Source organism: Typopeltis vanoorti, chromosome 25 (assembly GCF_054136105.1).
Source record: "Typopeltis vanoorti isolate ZY-2024b chromosome 25, IOZ_Tvanoo_1.0, whole genome shotgun sequence".
In the NCBI taxonomy this organism is placed as follows: domain Eukaryota; kingdom Metazoa; phylum Arthropoda; class Arachnida; order Uropygi; family Thelyphonidae; genus Typopeltis; species Typopeltis vanoorti.
Window position 1 is genome coordinate 1,832,568 of NC_143573.1, and position 20,297 is coordinate 1,852,864.

The 20,297-nt window shown below is 34.0% G+C and overlaps 1 protein-coding gene across 3 annotated transcripts in view; it reads left to right on the plus strand.

Moving 5' to 3' along the window:
• Positions 1–20,297, plus strand: part of ptc (protein patched) — a 313,027-nt gene that overhangs the window by 96,334 nt on the left and 196,396 nt on the right. For all 3 annotated transcript variants that reach the window (XM_090414812.1, XM_090414810.1, XM_090414811.1), the window contains exon 9: positions 593–740. In XM_090414812.1, coding sequence (XP_090270938.1) covers positions 593–740 — 148 coding nt within the window. The remainder of the gene's footprint in view (positions 1–592; positions 741–20,297) is intronic.

Genomic DNA, 20,297 nt, shown 5'->3' on the forward strand with positions numbered 1-20,297 from the left:
TCAAGAAACCATCAAAAGACTTAAACTATTCCGTGCAAGACCTCCAAAGAAATTCCATAGAATTCCTTTCAAGAATAAAAGACATTAAATTGGCAGATACAGACATGTTAGTAAGCTTCGACTTACTCCATTCCTGATGGAGTTCCTTGTAATAAGGATGAAACTAGTCAAGTTGTTAATAAATAACTAGAAGTTACTTTATGTTTACCTTGTTCCAGTGATATTCATATGAATGTTTCTGGATATTTAAGGTACATTTTCAAGTGTGAAAGACTGCTCTTTGAATTTTGATCATAAAACCAATGAATAAGATTGCCCAATCAAGACCACTAGGAGGTACAATTAAGGCTTTACCTGTTTCTTCATGTTAGTTTCTCTTACCTGCATATTGTTCTCTTATCTGTATGTTGTTTCCTGATGATCGTGATGCTAGTTTGATTTTAGTGAAATATAACAAATAGTAATTATTTAGTTATTATGTATGTTGTCATCTCATTCTTAAAATTACCGTTACAAGTAACAGTCAATGTACAAGGACACATACCAAAAAATATTTTATTTTATTTATATATTATTTATTTATTTATTTTAGGGCTGAAGCTTTGCAAACAATAATCCAGCTAATGGCAGAAAAGGAAATGTTTGAATATTGGCAAAATGATATAAAAGTTCATAATTTAGATTGGACGATTGAAAAAACAAGGATAGTGTTAGCAGCCTGGCAAAGGAAATTTACTGAGGTTTGCTGCTTTTTTTTTTGTGGATGGGGGGGGGGATTTTATATTAATGTGAATTATGTTACAAAAAATATGATTTAATGTTAAGAAGTGCACAGGCCAGTATTGCATTCTAAGAAATATATATGATATTTTAAGCAAGTATTACTAGTACTAATATGAATTCACTCCAGTTTCTTGCATTTTTGACATATGTGGATAGCATTTCTAGTCATGAGTATTTTTTTCTTTCTTTCATTGATTCCTTGCTTTTTCTTCAGATTTTACTGATCACATTTTTTTTATATTGCTTTTAATGTGACAACAGTATATACCTTTTGATATCTTTTGGTGATATGCTTATATACACATACATTGTAAATAAATCACAAACATCCAGTAAACTATCACTATAGGAAGCCATTACACAAACTCTCTCATTATAACAGCATGACCTGGCTACCATAGCAGCTAGAAAGCTTTTCTAAAAGATTCACTATGTCAAACCAACCAAAAAAAACTGTCCTTTTGATACTTATAGGTTTGCACAGTATGATTAATTGCATTTGCTAAAAACACTTAGTTCTGTAGTTGGTCACCAAAAATGAACACGATCACTTATGTATTTCAATATTATTATTATTATTTTGTTTGCTATTACAATTTTAAAAAAAAAATTGATAGTCAGTTCACTTTCCTTTTTTAATATGAGTTTTAATCTTTTTCCCTTCGTCTTACTTTCACATTTTCTGGCATCTTTCTGCAACTTTATTTTATATCAATATAATAATAGAGTTTTTTTACTTGGTTATAAATTAAATTAAAGTTGCAAGAAATTATATTCTTGTTTATCCATAATCCAAGTGTAGGCAAACAGTGTTTCTATGTGAAGTGTCTTCATGACTAGTCTACTTGTATATAGAGGCTATTGACTTCACATTAATTGGCTGTATCCCATAATGCAAAGCACACATTCTTTTAGGTGTGTATAATGCTATGCATTGATACAAAGAAAAAGAAGAAGAGGAAGACAAGAACAGATTGGATGGGAAATATTAAGGACTGGACCTTTTTGTCCCATGAAGAATGCAAAAGAGAAGCACAAAACTGTACATGGTGGAAGCTAATGGTAGTCAACCTCCTGGAAGTTGCTGATATCTGACAAGACAATACTATGCATTATGGAAAGGGCTACTAACCAGACTGATTATGTGCAGTCATTTGATGATTTTGTTAGAAATCCCATCTTGGCCTGGTGCTTTCCTATTTTTAATCTTCATCAATGTTCTTTGCGTTGATGAAGTCCATCTGCATGGATGTTGTTTAAATTTTCACTGCTTCTTTTGGCTGTTGGCAAAAGCTTCAACTTTGTCTATGTTACAATAAACTAGAACACATTCACCATAGATTGGTGGGAGGGGTTTAGACTATGTGTGTGTGTGTGTGTGTGTAGAGTTTTGCTCTTTTTCCAGAGTATCTGACCTCTGTGTTTTTTAGGACTGAATATTTGCCTCTCACTGTTGATTTTGCTAGTTTTTAAGTGTCAATAAACTTCCTTTAAAGCACTGTTGAGTGCTCATCAGCTTTCTGTGGTATTGACACCTAGTTCTGTTCTTTTCATGGATTTTAATCTCATCTAGAAGTCAGTTGGAGTTCTTTCGTGGCACATCTGTGGTGGCAGCTGTTAATGCAATTATTTGCTTTTCCAAGCTTATAATTGAAAAGTCAGTATTTTTCTTTGAGTCAATGGTTGGAACTGGGCCAACAGATTCATATAGAACAGTCGTTAGCTTTGTCCAGTTGATGGTTGGGACCTGATCTGGGATATTTTCATGATTGTGAGCACAGTTGGAGTAAAACTGGGTTGTGGTCAGAGCTGAGGTCATCCATTGTCATTGTTTGGTATTGATGTGCAATATTTTGTAGTATTGCTATGTCAAGGACCTTAGGAAGTCCTACCATGTTGTACTACATGTGTTCTGGAGGTACTATAATGACTATGTTCCTGGAGACAGCAAAGTCAATGAGGGTTCTCTCATTTCGATTTATAGCACTGCTATTCCAGGATGAATGCTTAGCGTTCAGGTCTTGTGCTACTAGCACTGCTTCGTTTGTGTTAAGAATTTCAGTTAAGTATCTGCTTTCAGTAACTGATTGTTTAGGAAGTTATATACAGAGTATATTTTCAGGGGACCTGCAGTTGCAGTTTGGATCTCCAACCCTGGTGATTATTTCTATGTTGGTAGTGGTAGGATTTACAATTTCATTATATTCTATATTGAGCTTGACAAACATGGCCTGTGCTTCACACTGTAGAACATATAGTTGAATAATTGTGAATAACAAAGTTGAATAATTTCACTATATCCTGTTGAAAGGCTTTTGAAATCAGATGTAGTATATCTTCTAGAGGTACATAGAACTGACCATTAAATCAGTGGGTTGGAGGTTTAGATAAAGTGAAAATATTTTTCACTTTATCTAAAAAATTGGGTGAATTTTTTATGAAGGTGGGAGTTATCAATCTGTGCTTTTTATAAGCATGCTAAAAATTTGGCTATGCAGTAATTAGGTGAATTTATACAATTGACAGTGGGATGAAGAGGAATGCCTTCCTTTTGGATCTTAGGTGGATCATAGAACTGAGGGATTCTAGCAAAATAAGTTTTTAGTTTTTCTATGGTGTCTCCATTAAGGCTTACAACTTCATCTAGCAACGAGTTCAATTTTCTGAGGTGATTGTTGATGGGGTTGGGATCTAATTCCTGGTATGTCAATTATCCCATAGTAAAAAAGAGAGATTTTCATTTATAATTGTAGTATCCATAATTATTGTGATTTTTCCCTTGTCAGCTTTTGTAAAATGAGATGACTGTATTGATTTCATTTGTGCTACTGAAATCAAAACTTTCATTTAAGCTAAGGAGATGTTTGTAGGTAGAAGCTTTGATTTCAAGTAGCACAGATGAAATCAAAAGATTAGCATACCAGGAATTGGATCACAGCCAATCAGAAAATTAAGCTCATTGTTAGATGAAGTCATAAGCCTTAATGGAGACACCATAGAAAAACTTAAAACTTATTTTGCTAGAACCTCTCAGTTCTGTGGTCTACCTAAGATCCATAAGGAATGCATTCCTCTTCATCCAGTTGTTGACTATACAGATTCATCTACTCACCTCATAGCCAAATTTTTAGCACATTTATTAAAAGCTCAGATTGGTAATTCCTGCTCCTTCATTAAAAAAAAATCTGAATTATATAGAATCGTTATGTTGTAATTAACTAGCATTGCCACTGATGATGGCTTGTAATATTTCAGGCTGAAATATATGGCCTTAGAATAAATATTATTCACTTATAGTAGAGTGCTTCCTAAATTTGGGGCAGTTTCATGCACCCAAATTTGTTGAGGTTTGGAAAGCTTCCTAAGTCTGAGGCAAATTCCTGGAATAGCCTATCATTTGTATTTGCTGCAGTGAAGTAGAGTACCCTTCTTCTATTGTATCCTGTGGTAGGTATCCAAAACATGGTCGGCAAGTCTGAGTAGCCATAGTGGAATTGGATATTCTCCATGTGTTTGGCTGTTTTGCCTGTTTGGTAGTAGCAGGACATTTTGCAACTGCAGGGAATCTGGTAAACAGCTGGCAGGTCCTAGGGGAGGTGGGGCTGGTCTTTGGTAGAGTGGATAAAGAATGCCAATTTCTTATATGGTCAGTAAGTAGTAAGTTTTTTACAGAGATCTCTAGGGAGTCAAGGACTCATTCAGGGAAGCTGTAGATCAACCACACCAGATGTCACATCTCCTAAACTCATTTATACTGGAATCACTCACTACTTCACCAGGCAAATTGATTCATCTACTAAGTGCTCTGTGAGAGAAAAATCTAGCACTCACTCCTTTCTTAATCACACACAAAGTTAACTTCCATGAATGCCCCTTGTCCCCTTTCTACCTTCCATATAACAAAACATTTCATCAGCTGAAAACTTAGAACATCCTTTCAGAAGTTTATAGACCTCTATTATCACTCCTTTTTTCTCCTGTTGAGCTGTCTGCAGTCTATATACTCTCAATTTGTTAGTGTAATCTACATTCCATAATCCTGATATCTTCTTTGTACCTATTCACAGCTTCTCTAATCCCTCTGAACCCAGAAAATCAAATTCATGCACAGGTACAGTTGTATATTCTTATAATACAACTTTGCAGTTAAAAACTATGTTAACTGCATTTAACTTAGAATAAATTCTTAACATACTTAAAAAGCATAAACTCCAATGGTTAGGTCGCAGTGTGCAAATGAAACTGGACAAAATTCCTTGCCTGACATTTGAGAACACAAAGGAGATTACATGACCCAGATGAAGACTAAAATTGACATTACATCTTGGAACTTGTGCTTTCAAAGCTGTTGGGACATAAAAGAGCTTGTTTTGAACAAAGAAAGGTGGAAGGCTCATATTCATGAGGGGGTTCAGCCTGTCTTGATGATGGAAGAGAAGTCACAATTTTGAGTAAAGATGACAAATTCAATATGGAAATAGATAGCAGAATTAGAAAAGCTGGGTATGGAATAAAGTGAAACTGAATGAATAAATTTATATGGAATAAGAGAGAAATTAGACAAAACTCCAAACTAGCTATATACAAGACAGCATTCAAACCAATTTTAACTTGCAGTCTAAGAGCTGGGTTAGAAATTAAAGATTGATCAAAGACCAGAGGCCATAGATATAAGAGTTCTGAGAAAGATTAGAGTAGCAAACAGATGACATCAATGGCAGTATCATATTACAAGTAGGAGTATTAGAAAGGACTTGATGTTGTTAAGTATTTAGGAATATGGCAGCTGAGCTAATCTCAGATGGTATGGTCACTTAAACTGAATAAAGAAGAAAAATTAACAAAATAAATGTTTTTTGTCGAAACAGTAGGAAGAACATCCAGTAGGTGAAGGTCTACATTGATTGATGCAGTAAGCTGAGCCTTAGGAGATAGAAATATTATATCTGATAATGTTGGAGTTTTGAGAGATACCAGATTAATTTGGAGGAAAATTGTTAATAGGAAGTTTTTAATGATGTAATTTTTCATGTAGTACTAGCATACTATCCTGTACACCCACTGAAGGGACCTATGAGGAATTTGATGATGATGATAGTTACCTTTAAGAAAAAATAATTTATACATAAATAAATAGAAGAATCATACTGGGAAACAAAGAATTTTGGCTCATAAAGATTATCTGTTGGAATATTTATCTGTATCCTTGAAAAGAAAACTATTTCATACATGCTTTATTTCATTACTTACCTATGGAAGTGAGATTTGGGCAAAGGCTAAATGTATAGAAAGAGAGGTTGCATGTGGTACAAAGAGCTTTTGAGAGAAGGATGTTCCATATAACAAGAAGAGAATTAAAAATAATAGAATTATACAAATGACTGGAGTAGAAGATATTCTGAAATAAAGAATATAAATGGATATATATGCTTGTTGACTATATTAGCAGATTAATGAATGATGATCAGAATTGAGCATTAAGGGGATACCAGGAGAAGGCAAGGTCACCAGAGATGAAGGGATGATCTTCACAGGTTTGACATAAGATGGTGGACATTAGCTAAGGATAAGAACAACTGGAAATTTATGGAAGAGGCCTATATCCAACAGTGGATGGAATGAGGGTGAAGAAGAAGAATAAAGGCACTCATTCCAAGACGAACAATTTTAGAGAAAGAAACATGGAGAATTTGTGTTCAGAGTTGCCAAGCGAAGAACTAGCATAATCTGTTTATTTGGAGCAAGTGCTGCTTATGAAAAAGTCCTAAGTGTTGAGAGAATGAGTGGGGATTTTTTGGAATTCTGGTAGGAGTAGGTAGGTAAACAATTATTATTATTATTTGACACCTCCAGGGAGTCTAAGGACTCGTCGAGGGAGGGCACCTGCTCCATCTCCACGATTCAATCACCAACTGACTGCAGTTACACCAACGCCATCTATCGCTGACCACCACCACCAGTATTTTCACACACAATAATCGCAAACATCCATGCCCACAGTGGCCGTGGGCATGGGTGTTTGTTGAACCTGCAGCATTTTGGCTGGAGAGCAGATACGCTATCCACTCGGCCAACCAGGTGGGCAAATTATATAATAGCTCTGACAGCAAACAAAATAACAAATCATCTTTTCTTCTGGCTTGGTCTGTGATGTTAGGGAAGGAGTGCTAGTTGTAATTATGGTGTTGAAATCTCCAAGGAAGGTTATTGCACTGGATGATTAGAGGTATGTGATCAGTATACCTTTAATAATAGATATTTTCCAATGCCAGTAATAATAGGTGGATAATCAAAAGAGGTCAGTGTAATCATAAGAATTAGGATAGTGGTAAAGGCAACAAAAGTAAGCAACAAAATGAGACAAGGATATCTTGAGCCAAAGTAGATCATGTAAAGTAGGTTCTGGATCTGAGAACATTTGGCATGGGATATCAGACTTGACAAAAGCACATGTTCCACCTTTTTAATAGAAGGCATTATGCATGATGTGCTGTGGAAAATTTCAGTGAGCTGTAGTCATAGGGGATGCCTGTGGAGTTTGTATCTCATTGTGTAGGCTTCTGTGGAGAAAGGAAATATTGAATCACTAGTTTCCGGTATTAAACCACTCACAAAGAAGTAAAAAAGAAATTATGTTTTAATTTGATTAGTTTTATATATATATATGTTAAAGATACCAAGCAATTTTATAAACTTGGTTTTAATATATATATATATATATATATATATTGTTGTAATTAGGATTGACTCGGGATGTATACATTTATAAAATTAAAATTTAACTGACTAGAACCAGAGAAAGTATAACAAAAAAAACTTTAATAAATCACGACTAGTTTCATCGGTGTTCTGACTTCTTCAGGTGATTAAGAAATAACATAAGATTTATAAAAAAAAACAAGGTAAAAAACATGGACTTTTCAGCTTAATAAAAAGAAGCAGAATAGTAACAGTCATATTTGAATAGGTGACCGCACGCTACTGTTGGCATGAGTTGAATGTGTGTGACAGCTAATTTTAGAGTGCCAATATTGGATTACTGCACAATGGGAACCAGGCAAATTGTAGCTTAGATTGTTGTTCAAGTGTGAAGGGTTCAGAACTATTTCTTTGGATTCTATAATTCGTCTTTCAAATTCATCCTTGCATATATATAAATTGGTTGTGCAGTCCCAATCAACTTGGTGTGGCCGTTCTTCGAGGTTAGAGTTTGCAGAGAAGAGAACATGACTGGAAAGGGCGCTCGCTTGTGTTCTACTGTAGGAGATGTCACGTCTATGTTCCTCAAGACAAAGTGAAATAGAGTTATCTGTCTGGCCAAAATAAGGTCGACCACAGTTGCACATAACTTTATAAACACCAGGAAAATGCAGTTGGTTGTGTTTTGGTTTAGTTCGACTCAGAAAAGAACGAAGTTTTGGCAGAGTAGTATAGTCGGTCTTTATGTTGAATTTCTTCATAATCCTAGATAGTTTGGTAAGAGAGCTGATAAATGGTAATGTATATGAGTGATAGGGTTGGCTTCATCTTCTTGTAGAGGTTGTTGGCATGGTCTCAAACATTTAGTGATGTTACGAGATGAATATCCATTATTTAAGAAGGTGTTTTTCAGGAAGTTAAGCTCTGTTTGAAGGTCTTCTTCTGTGGAAGTGAGACATCTTGCTCTATGGGCAAGGGTGGAGATGATGCCCAGTTTCTGAGGAGGGAAGTGATGAGAAGAGGCATGCAAATATCTATCAGTGTGGGTGGTTTTTCGAAAAATTGAATATTTAAGACACGTAATCTATTGATCTTTAGATCCAAGAAGGGGAGAACGCCGTTAATCTCTAGTTCTGATGTGAATTTAATGTTCTGATGTTGATTATTTAAATGGTTTAGGAAGTTTTGAAGTTCCTCTAAACTATGTTCCCAGATAAGGAAGACGTCATCAATGTAGCGTAACCACAGTTTAGGTTTTAAAGTAGCTATAGAAATAGCTCTCTCTCTTCAAAATCTTCTAAAAAAATGTTAGCTACAAGCGGGTCAGCTATGGACAGCCCTCTATTCCCAGTCTTAGCTAACATTTCTTTAAAAATTTTATGTATATAAAGTATAAATTTTATAAATGTATACATCCTGAGTCAATCCTAATTACAACAATATATATATATATAGTAAAACCAAGTTTATAAAATTGCTTGGTATCTTTAACACACACACACACACACACACACACACACACACACACACACACACACACACACACACACACACACACATATATATATATATAAAACTATTCAAATTAAAACATAATTTATTTTTTACTTCTTTGTGAGTGGTTTAATGCCGGAAATTAATGATTCAATATTTCCTTTCTCCACAGAAGCCTACACAATGAGATACAAACTAATATATATATATATATGATGACTACTACTATTAACTCGTTAACTCGGAGGTTGGATATGTTCATTTTAATATAAACTGACTAAAAATCCGAGAATTATAACAAATTGAGATTTATTTGAAAACACAACGTTTCGTCGGGATTGACTTCATCAGGTGTTAAGAACATAGAAAGCTATTAAAAGACACTGAAAAACATTGAGACACTCTAAAGCTATACAATTATGAAGCTATAATATTCGACTGTAAATTACAGTTATTATGAACTTGAGCTATAGTCCGTGTTAAAGTTCTATTGTTGTATACTTGTGCGTGTGTGGAACCACGCGATCTCCAGTATCTGATAGTAGAGCTGAAAGAATCTCAATACTCAGCTATAATTTGCCTGACTCTTCCAGCCCTACTATCAGATACTGGAGATCGCGTGGTTCCACACATGCACAAGTGTACAACAATAGAACTTTAACACGGACTATAGCACAAGTTCATAATAACTGTAATTTACAGTCGAATATTATAGCGTCATAATTGTATAGCTTAAAGTGTCTCAGTGTTTTTTTCAGTGTCTTTTAATAGCTTTCTATGCTCTTAACGCCTGATGAAGTCAATCCCGATGAAACATGTTATGTTTTCAAATAAATCTCAATTTATATATATATATATATATATATATATATATATAAATTCAAACCTACACATTTGCCATGATGAGGTAGAACGCTGCATTGTAGAGTCAAAAGAAATCACTTTGGACCCTCTTCATATGAACAATAATCTCAGCTATAATTTGCCTAACTCTTTCAGCTCTACTATCAGATACTGGAGATCGCGTGGTTCCACACATGCACAAATGTACAACAATAGAACTTTAACACAGACTATAGCACAAGTTCATAATAACTGTAATTTACAGTCGAATATCATAACTTTATAATTGTATAGCTTTAGAGTGTCTCAATGTTTGTTTCAGTGTCTTTTAATATCTTTCTATGTTCTTAATGCCTGATGAAGTCAATCTCGACGAAACATGTTGCGTTTGCAAATAAATCTCAATTTGTTATAATTCTCAGGTTTATAGTCAGTTTATATTAAAAATGAATATATATATATATATATGTATATCTACTCTATATATATAAAAAGATAAGCCGAAATTTGAAATGTTTCGTTTTTATGTCACGTTTTTTGTCTTACCCGCTTACCAGCCCGGAACTTGAGGGGAGTTGGATGCTGTAGGTGCCAGGGAGGCTGAGTCCTCCCTAGTGTGTGTGTGTGTGTGTGTGTGTGTGTGTGTGTGTGTGTGTGTGTGTGTGTGTGTGTGTGTGTGTATGCATTCAGGAACATTGACTCGGTTGTTATGATACATTTTAATAAAAAGATTTAATGACTAAAACCAAGAATAATAGTAAGGCTTTATTGAAATAAAAACACAACTAGTTTCGGCTTTTGACAGCCTTCTTCAGGTGTCTTCTAAGAATAGGAAACAGTAATAAAAACATTGAAATTTAAAACTGTGAAGCACAGGAAAATTGCACTACATAATTGACATGAAAAATCGTTGTATTTACATTTAAGTTGTTCTTACAAATGTGGCATTGTTTGTAAGCAAGCATTCAACAAACAATGCCATGTTTGTAAGAACAACTTAAATGTAAATAACGTTTTTTCATGTCAGTTATTAGTTATTTAGTGCAATTTTCCTGTGCTTCAGTTTTAAACTTCAGTGTTTTTATTACTGTTTCCTATTCTTAGAAGACACCTGAAGAAGGCTGTCAAAAGCCGAAACAAGTTGTGTTTTTATTTCAATAAAGCCTTACTATTATTCTCGGTTTTAGTCATTAAATCTTTTTATTAATATATATATATATATATATATAAAACATAGGCATCATCTGTTCCTTATATGATAGTCTACAGAATTTTCACAAATATAGATAAAAGAAACCACAAGCTACAATATCTTAATTCTGTCCTTCCAAAAAATGGCTACAACAGAATACTAGTCAAAAAAATTACATTTCAACCTCTAAAACAAACATAAGAACTAATAAACCAAGAATATAAAGGAGCAGTGATTCTCCCATACATACAATCAATTGCAGATAAAATAGCAAGATTGCTTTACCAAAAGAATCTCAAAGTTGCTTTCTTCCCAGTCATCTGAAGCCTCCTAAATCACCACTTTCCACTTAAAACACCAGGTGTCTACAAGATCAGTTGCAGTTGTAGGCTGAATTATATAGGACAAACACAGATCTCAGGCAATTTTGGATTTAGCCGACCAAATTGTATTCTTATTGGTTAAATCAAAATAAAAAATGATGGTACAACATGACAAAATTTCATGCCGGCTGGGGCGTCACCCGGTTAAACAAGGAACCCGTTGTTTTCGCCAGGGAACCAGGGCGAACAGCGAAAAGTCAGCTACTGGAACAAATCTGAAAACAAACCCCAACTCAACATCACCAGAGTTAAAGATCGGTACTGTCAACATAAGAAGCAAATATGAATGGCAAAGAAATGGAGCTAGCAGAGGAATTAGATAAGTACCAGATCGACATAATAGGGGTGACTGAAACAAAAAAGACAAACACTGGTGAGATCTTTCTGAGCAATAAATACAAAATGTTATATTCAGGCAATGACAATCAAGGAAAAGAAGGAGTAGCCATAGTATTCAACACAAAATACGAGGCTAACTTCTTCAATGGCAGTCAGTCTCAAGTAGAGTAATGTGGGCAAATATGAGAATGGGGAACTGGACAATGAGACTTATTTGTGCCTATGGTCCAACAGAAGGTTCTACTAAGGTAGAAGTGGAGGAATTTTTTGAAGCTTTAGAAAAAGCAACTGACGCAATGAAAAAGGAAAAGTTGGTCCTTGTTGGGGATCTAAATAGCAGAGTAGGAAATGATTGTGAGACATACAAAAATATTTTGGGAAAATTTGGAGAAAAGAGCAAAGCTAATAATAATGGCAAATATCTGTTGGATTTCTGCTCAGGACATGGACTGGTTATTACTAACACCATGTTCCAACATAAAGAAGTGCACAAATGCACATGGAGAGAAGAGGCAAGGAATAAGAAAAGTCTCATTGACTATGTTATTGTTGATAGTGATATTTTCTCCCTGGTGCAGGACACCAGAGTGTACAGAGGATTTGAAATTGGAAGAATTTGATATTGAAAAGAATAACATGTAAGAAAGTTTTAAAGCGAATGAAAGTTGAGCAGCTCTCAGATGTGAACTGTAGACTAAAATACACAAACATGATTGAAGAAAAAATGAAAGAGTTTGAGAACAGGAACCAAACCTTGGAGATTCAGTGGCAAACTCTGAAGAAAACATTGATTGATTCTGCCAGCGAGGCATGTGGTGACCGCAACAAAGACCCTAGTGCTGGCTGTGCAAGCAGAGCCGGCGCTACAGTCTTTGTCTCCCACATGCAATGGTTATTTAAGCGCCCCTGAAATGATCCGGTCATGTGTGGTTCTTTTACGATAATAAAAATTGAAATTATTTCAAATTTCTTAAATAAATATTGACAGAACAGCCACACATTGGTTCGCTAAATGTAACGCACTGGGGGTGTTGACTACGTTAAAAACCTAAATATTCAAAAAATTCTCAAAAGTTAAAGCAAATTTTGATAAAGCCACTTCACTTTAATCGTTGAATATAATGATACAGGGATTATAGCCTTCTCACCAACCCGAATCGCTAACAAAATTAAAATGAATTTTAATTAAAGTTAAAATTTATTTGAACTAAAGTTTAAAAAATTCTTGCATTTTACAAGTTACTAAATTCTTAGTAACTTGTAAAAATTTTTAACAATTTTTATAAGTGGAACTATATTTTAGGAAAATAAAAGAAACTCAAGATAGATGATAAAATAAGAAATGAATTCAGAAATAATTAGAACATTTAATATAAGTATTCAAAAAATAAAATCTTTACAGAATAACAGAAAATAAATTAAATTACATAAATATACTTGAAATTTTTTTAATTAAAATTTTAGGGTTTTTGATTTCATATTCATAAAATTAGAAATAATGGTCTTAACGTCTAATTCCGCACATATATCATTTTCAATAGCTATTACGCCAAACTAACAAGCTTTTTTGTGACGTACTTACTCTTAAGTAGGTTTTAATCAATTTCAACTTGGAAAAGGAACGTTCGCTGCTCGCTACACTAACAGGCAAGGTTAGTATTCTTAAAGCATTTGAAAAGTTAGGGAAAGATAAATTATTGGACACAATAAAATTAAGAATATCGAAAGGGTTTTGAATATTTAAATTATCCTTATGAAAAATATCCCGGAAAGCACATAACTCGTCATATAGTTCTATTGCATTTACGTCTTTATTGTCACCGTCCTTCAAGAGAATCTCTAAATCGTCACAATTTTTTCGTAAATCTTCGTTATTAATTTGTAGTAATCTATACAAGAAATTGAAATTATCATAATATGTTTTTAGTTGTTCAAAACATTCTATTAACGAACACATTGCAACATCTAGAAGTGTATAAAACACATTCACTCTAAATTTATCTTCTGCCGATTGTGACGTTTCGTCATGATGCTCGTAATCAAACTGTCGTGTCTTCTTTCGTCGTCGGACTTCCGTACCAGTTTTAAATTCTTTTTCTTCATCCACCTCTTCACTCAGTTAGTTCTTTTGCCGTTTTAGACCTTCTTTAAAATTTGTATCTGATCGATACTCTTGTAAGAATATTTTTTTAAGTTTTCGATAGATTCTAAAGCAAATGTAATGTTCATATTTTTGTCTTGAAGCATTTTACTCACAGGGCTTATTCTATTAAGTAAATCATGCCCAGTTATAAGAGAGCAAATAATTTGTAGTCCTTTATTTTAGCACATAATGTTTGTGCTTCATGCTGAGTTTCTTTATTAAAATTTTCATTATTTAAAATTTCAAAAAGTGCATCATAAATTTCTCCTAACTGATATCGTAGAGAGCAGATTGCATTAATTTTACTTTCCCATCGCGTTTCTGATGGCTGTTTCAATGTTAATTTTTTACGAACTTTAAAAGGATTGCCCAACGTTTATAAGAGAATGAAAAAAAATTGTATATTTCTTGAATAATTGCAAAGAAACTAATTGTATCTGCATTCACTTTGGCTGCATCGTTAATGATTAAATTTAGAGTATGAGCAGCACATGGCACGTAAAAAGCTCGAGGATTTTTGTTTAAAAGCAAATTTTGGAGCCCATATTTTTTCATTTCATATTTGCTCCATTGTCATACCCTTGACCTCGCATGTCTTCAATGGGAATGTTCCATTATTGTTGCACATAAACCACGTCCTGTGGAATCTGATATATCTGCAAAACCTAGAGTTTTCCCTGATCTCAACAATTCCATTGTCAGAGGAAAGAAAGCGAATAATAATGGTCATTTGTTCTGTTTTACTTACATCAGGTGTGCAGTCTAAAATTATGGAATAATATTTAGATTTTCGAATCGATAATAAAATTGTATCCCTCATTGCGTTACTCAAAGTTTCCAATATTTCATTTTGTCTGTCTTTACTCAAATAGTATACTCTATTGTTTCATTGTAGGGTTTTTTCAACATGATTTTCCATAACGGGCTCAAACTTCGCAAACAATTCGACTAATTTTAAAAAATTGTTGTTATTCCTTTTATATAATTTATCAGATGATCTGTGAAAACCTAAATTTTGGCTACCAAGGAATTTTATAATTTCAATGAAGCGTTTTAAAACACTCGTCCAATGTTTCTTTTCCATTTCATACATGCTTTGAGTCTCGCAATTAATAGTAGTTTTGTTTTTTTAAATTTTATCAAGTTCCTTCCATTTTAAGAAATTTTTCATGTGAGTTAAACTAGTCTCATGTCAATGCAAAGTTGTACTTACATTTCTCCAATCGTTATAACCTTCTACAAGACTACTTGATTCGGTAGGTGCGAAAGGTTTGCAACAAATGCAAAAAACAGAATTTAAAATTTCAGAATAAATGAGCCATGTTCTTGGCACGAGCTCACTGTTTATCATTTTTCTATTATAATACATGTCGCCAAATTTATGACCATATGTATTTCTGGGATATATTATTTTTCTTTTGAACAGGCCCCATTTCAATTAAAAACTCGTAATTTTTCATCAACATTTCCTCATTCACCTGGATCTTCTAATTTACAGAGACTAACAATGTGTTAGTTTCGTGGTCAACTACAACTAAATCTTCTCCTGTTTTTCACTTAAATCATGCGTCTTGTTATCTTATTCAATAGTTGCAATAGTACTTTCATTAAAAATGGATGGTGTGCGCAGTTCTTCAACTCTGATTTCTGATGTATCAAGTTGGCTACAGTCTGCATCAGAATATTTTAACAAATTTATTAAGATCCAGAGTTTGTTTCTTAATATCTGCTTCTTTCGCAGCATGACACTTACAATTTTGTGCACCGGATAACTTTTTTTTTAAATTTTTGATTCCATTTCTATTTTATACCACAAGAAATTATTACACAACATGACACAGAGATGAAATAATAGTCCGCACTGGGCTACTATCAGTAGCCTACTGAGATGCGTACTATATGACTGGTTAACTAGCAATAAAGGTTTTGTACGAAAGTTCGTTTCTGCACATAAAAACCGTCCACCATGTCACTTTAGATAGACTGCAGTAGACACAAAATTCTGCAGGCAAGCATTTAGCCTGCTCTCACTGCAAAATTGTAAACAGCCAGCTGATCAAAGAGGCATCAATATACAATTTTTTTAAATTTTTATTCAGTGTATCCGGCCTTATTTATTTTAACATTGATCATTCTAAGAAATTTTTGTTTTCATGATAAAAATTTTGCTTGTTAAAAATGAACTTATGAACGGTGCCCCGGCAGCGGTGCCTGCATTCACCGCATGCTCTGCATGCCCACTTCCGCTGGCCCAGTCTGCAAGGATAAAAAAATCAGAACTCTTCGGTGGACACAGGAAGTTAAAGAGGGAGTGAAGGAAAAGAAGAAAGCATATCAAAAGTTCCTGTCAAATAAGTCAGCTTGTCCTCTTAGAGAATACAGAGACAAATGCAAGAATGCTAAACACTGTGTAAAACTAGCTAAACAAAAGTCTTGGGAGGTCTTTGGCAAGAATATAGAAAATAAATATCAAGAAGGTGGCAAAATATTCTGGAGGTTGTTGAAGAAGCTTAGGAATGGAGGAAAGAGTGCTGTAAAAGGAGTTAGAGATGATAAAGGTGACATGAAAACAGGAGAAAAAGATATCCTTGAAATATGGAATAATTACTTTGAAAAACTGCTAAATGAAACAAGCAGTGATGACAGCACAGTGATAAAAAAAAAACACTGACCAGGCATGCAGTCAGGAATACATATCCATACTTGAAGTAGAAAAAGCTGCCTTTCCACATTTCAAAGGCCTGAAATGTGGAAAGGCAGCAGGAGTAGATGATATTCGACCAGAAATGCTGAAGTATGGTGGTATAAGAGTCTTACAGTGGCTGCACTGCATAGTTCAGAAAGCCTGGACAGAGGTACGAATTTCTGATGATTGGAGTAGAGCTCTCATAGTCCCATATATAAAAAGGGAAATAAAACTGAATGTGAGAATTACAGAGGTATTTTCCTACTGAGTGTTCCTGGCAAGATCTATGCAAGTATACTTGAAAAACGATTGAGAAGAATTGTGGAAGAAAAGCTTGGTGAAGAACAAGCTGGATTTAGACCAAATAGAGGCTGTCAGGATCAGATCTTCACTTTACAACAAATAGTTGAGAAAGCATGGGAATATAACAAAGATCATCATCATCATCATCATCAAATTCCTGCCATGTACCCTCAAGGGGTGTACAGGATATGACAGTACTACATGAAAAAATTACATCATTACTAACTTCCTATCTACAATTTTCCTCCAATTCAGTCTGTCACTTGTCAAGACTCCAACATTATCAGATCTTATATTTCTATCGTCTAAGGCACTTTGTACCGTATCAATCCACCTATATCTTGGTCTTCCTCTGGGTCGTTTTCCTGCCAACCTGGCAGAGAACACTTGTTTTGCTAATCTTTCCTCTCCCATTCTATTTAAGTGACCATACCATCTGAGATTAGCTCTGCTAACGCATTCCTGGATGCTGACAATGTCAAGTTCCTTCCTAATATCCTCATTTTTAATATGATATTACCATTGATGCCATCTGTTCACGCCTCTAATCTTTCTCAGGACTCTCATATCTGCGGTTTCTAGTCTTTGGTCAAGTGTTTTACTTCTGACCCAGCTCTCAGATCCATAAGTTAAAATTGGTTTGAACACAGTCTTGTATACAGCTAATTTAGTGTTCCGACTAATTTCTTTCTTATTCAAATATAACAAAGATCTGTATTTAAATTTTGTCGATTTGGAAAAGGCATATGACAAGGTGCCAAGAGAGAAGCTGTTCAATATGCTACAATTATATGGTGTCAATGGGGCATTATATCAAGCAATACTTAGTCTTTATTCGAGTTGTAAGCCAGCAGTTAGAATTGAAGGAAGTACAGGAAGATGGTTTAATGTTAAATCTGGTGTGAGACAAGGATGTACATTATCCCCTCTGTTATTCATTATCTATATGGATCATATTATGAAGGAAAGTGGTGTTAAACATGATATCAAAATTGGCGATGTTAATGTCAGCTCTTTGCTTTATGCGGATGATGTTATACTTCTAAATAAATCCGCTACAACTCTGGAAGATTCTCTGAATAAATTAAATAATTGTTGTAATTGATATGGTATGAAGGTCAACAATAACAAGACAAAGACAATGAAAATAGGCAGAATCATTGAAAATGTCAACTGTGTTGTGAATGGAGAACCTGTGGAACAAGTAAAAAATTTCAGCTACTTAGGCATGATTTTTCTGAAGATGGTAAATTAAATATAGAAATAGACAACAGAATCAGCAAAGCTGGTTTTGGATTCTGAATATATAGAGATTGGAGTAATTATTATTTGCTTCAGAATCCAACATGATCTTCTCACAAAGGCTAGACTTGTAAATATTATTTAATGTAAACAACTTATTTTACAATTTAATATTCATATAACTACTTTATTTTTATGCAATATCTAATTATTTAATCAAAGATATATGTATTAATAGTGATAAGACTGTATTAAATATTATTAAGCTATTTTAATTATTACTATGTTAATATTATAAGAACTTGTATTTGATAATTTAACTGCGCATATTTGAAATATAAATAGTCTTTATTTATTCCTATTTGTAGAAGTTTAGCGTATGCAATACCTCAAGTTTATTATATTTTGTTTGGTTGTCATGGAAATGTATGTAAGTGAGTGAGGACGTTTTTGGAACACCACGTGAGGAGAAGGTTTATTGAAAAGAGTTTTAGTCAAAGAATTTATGAGAACAGTTTAGGCAGGAAGAATGGAGATATATAAGCGATGAACGCTAAAATTATTAATTAATTAAGAGATAGATTAGAGAGAGAATGGAGAGGATTGGCATTAGGTTGGAATCGGAGCATTCGGGAATCACAGTGTGATATTAAAGAGTCGGCAAGTCACTCAAGCAGCTAATTTAAGTACTACTAGTCGAGACGCAGTTAGCTAATAAGTTGTAGAATAACAATTATAGCTATGGAAGACAGCTGAGTGACTACTAAATAGACTAGCAATACTTGAGTTGAGATTTAATTTCAGGGCCGACCTGTCAAGGACACACAGAATCTTGAAATAAAGCACAGAGTTACTAGAGTAGTAGAGGCTGTAAAATTGAAGTTTACCGATAGCTGTCTTTGGAATTGTAGTGTCTAAAGAATTAAATAAATGCCGGAAGAGTGAACAACTGTGCATATAGAACCTCAAGTTAAGAATTATTGTGTGTTGCCTTATTTCATGAGTGATCAGTAGTATTTCATGCAAGAACGTTTTTTTTTTTTTGTGTATAGTGACTGATGATTAATTCAGTTATTGCTTAGAAGATTTATTTAATGAGTGTCGTATACTGTTTAAGTGTTTACAGTTATAAAAAGTGTTTACGTATAAGTAGATGAAGAAAAAAGATTATCGGTAAGATTATTCCAACCATTAATATTCCTATGCAGAGATGTGAGTGTGTTTTATCGTAGAATTTCCTTATGTTAACAGTAACTATAGTGAAGATTAACTGAAGTGTAAATTTAAAAGTGTTTGTTTGTGAAGAGGTGTTACTGAAAATTTTATTGTATTTTGGAACTTAAGGAACTGTGAGAAGACTGTATTAGAGATAACAAATTTACCATTGTCTGAGTTTGTATGACGGTATTATCAGAAAGGCTGAAGTGTTTATAATAAATTAATTAGTGATTTGATCTTAAGTGTAAGATTTGTGATTTTTAAAATTAAATGTTTGTTTTTGTTAAACAAAAGTTGTATTTTGCCTGAATCTCTTTTACTGCACCATTCATAAAATATTCGAACCAAAGTGGGTGAATTAAGTAAGTTAAATATACTCGGCCAGTATATATATAATATTAACACCTAAAAGGAGAGATAGTTGTGAGTTGATTTATCTTCAATTCTTGAACTAATTCAGATATAGAGTGGCGCAGTCTTTAAATATAAATTTTCTCTATATTTGAATTAGAAATCAACTTGCGACCTATCAACTAGTTAAGAACATCTTAATAACTATAAATCAGATCCAAGGTATAGATTGAGAAGAAGTAGGATCCAACACTGGTATGGTGGGAAGTCAATTGAATAAATTCATATGGAATAAGAGAGAAATTAGTCGGAACACTAAATTAACTGTATACAAGACAGTGTTCAAACCAGTTTACTTACACTTGACCAAAGACTAGAGACTGCAGATATGAGAGTCCCGAGAAAGATTATAGGTGTGAACAGATGGCATCAATGGCAATATCATATTAAAAACGAGGCAATTAGGAAAGAACTTGGCATTGTCAGCATCCAGGAATGCGTTAGCAGAGCTAATCTCAGGTGGTATGGTCACTTAAACAGAAGGGGTGAAGAAAGATTAGCAAAACAAGTGTTCTCTGCCAGGTTGGCAGCAAAACGACCCAGAGGAAGTCCAAGATATAG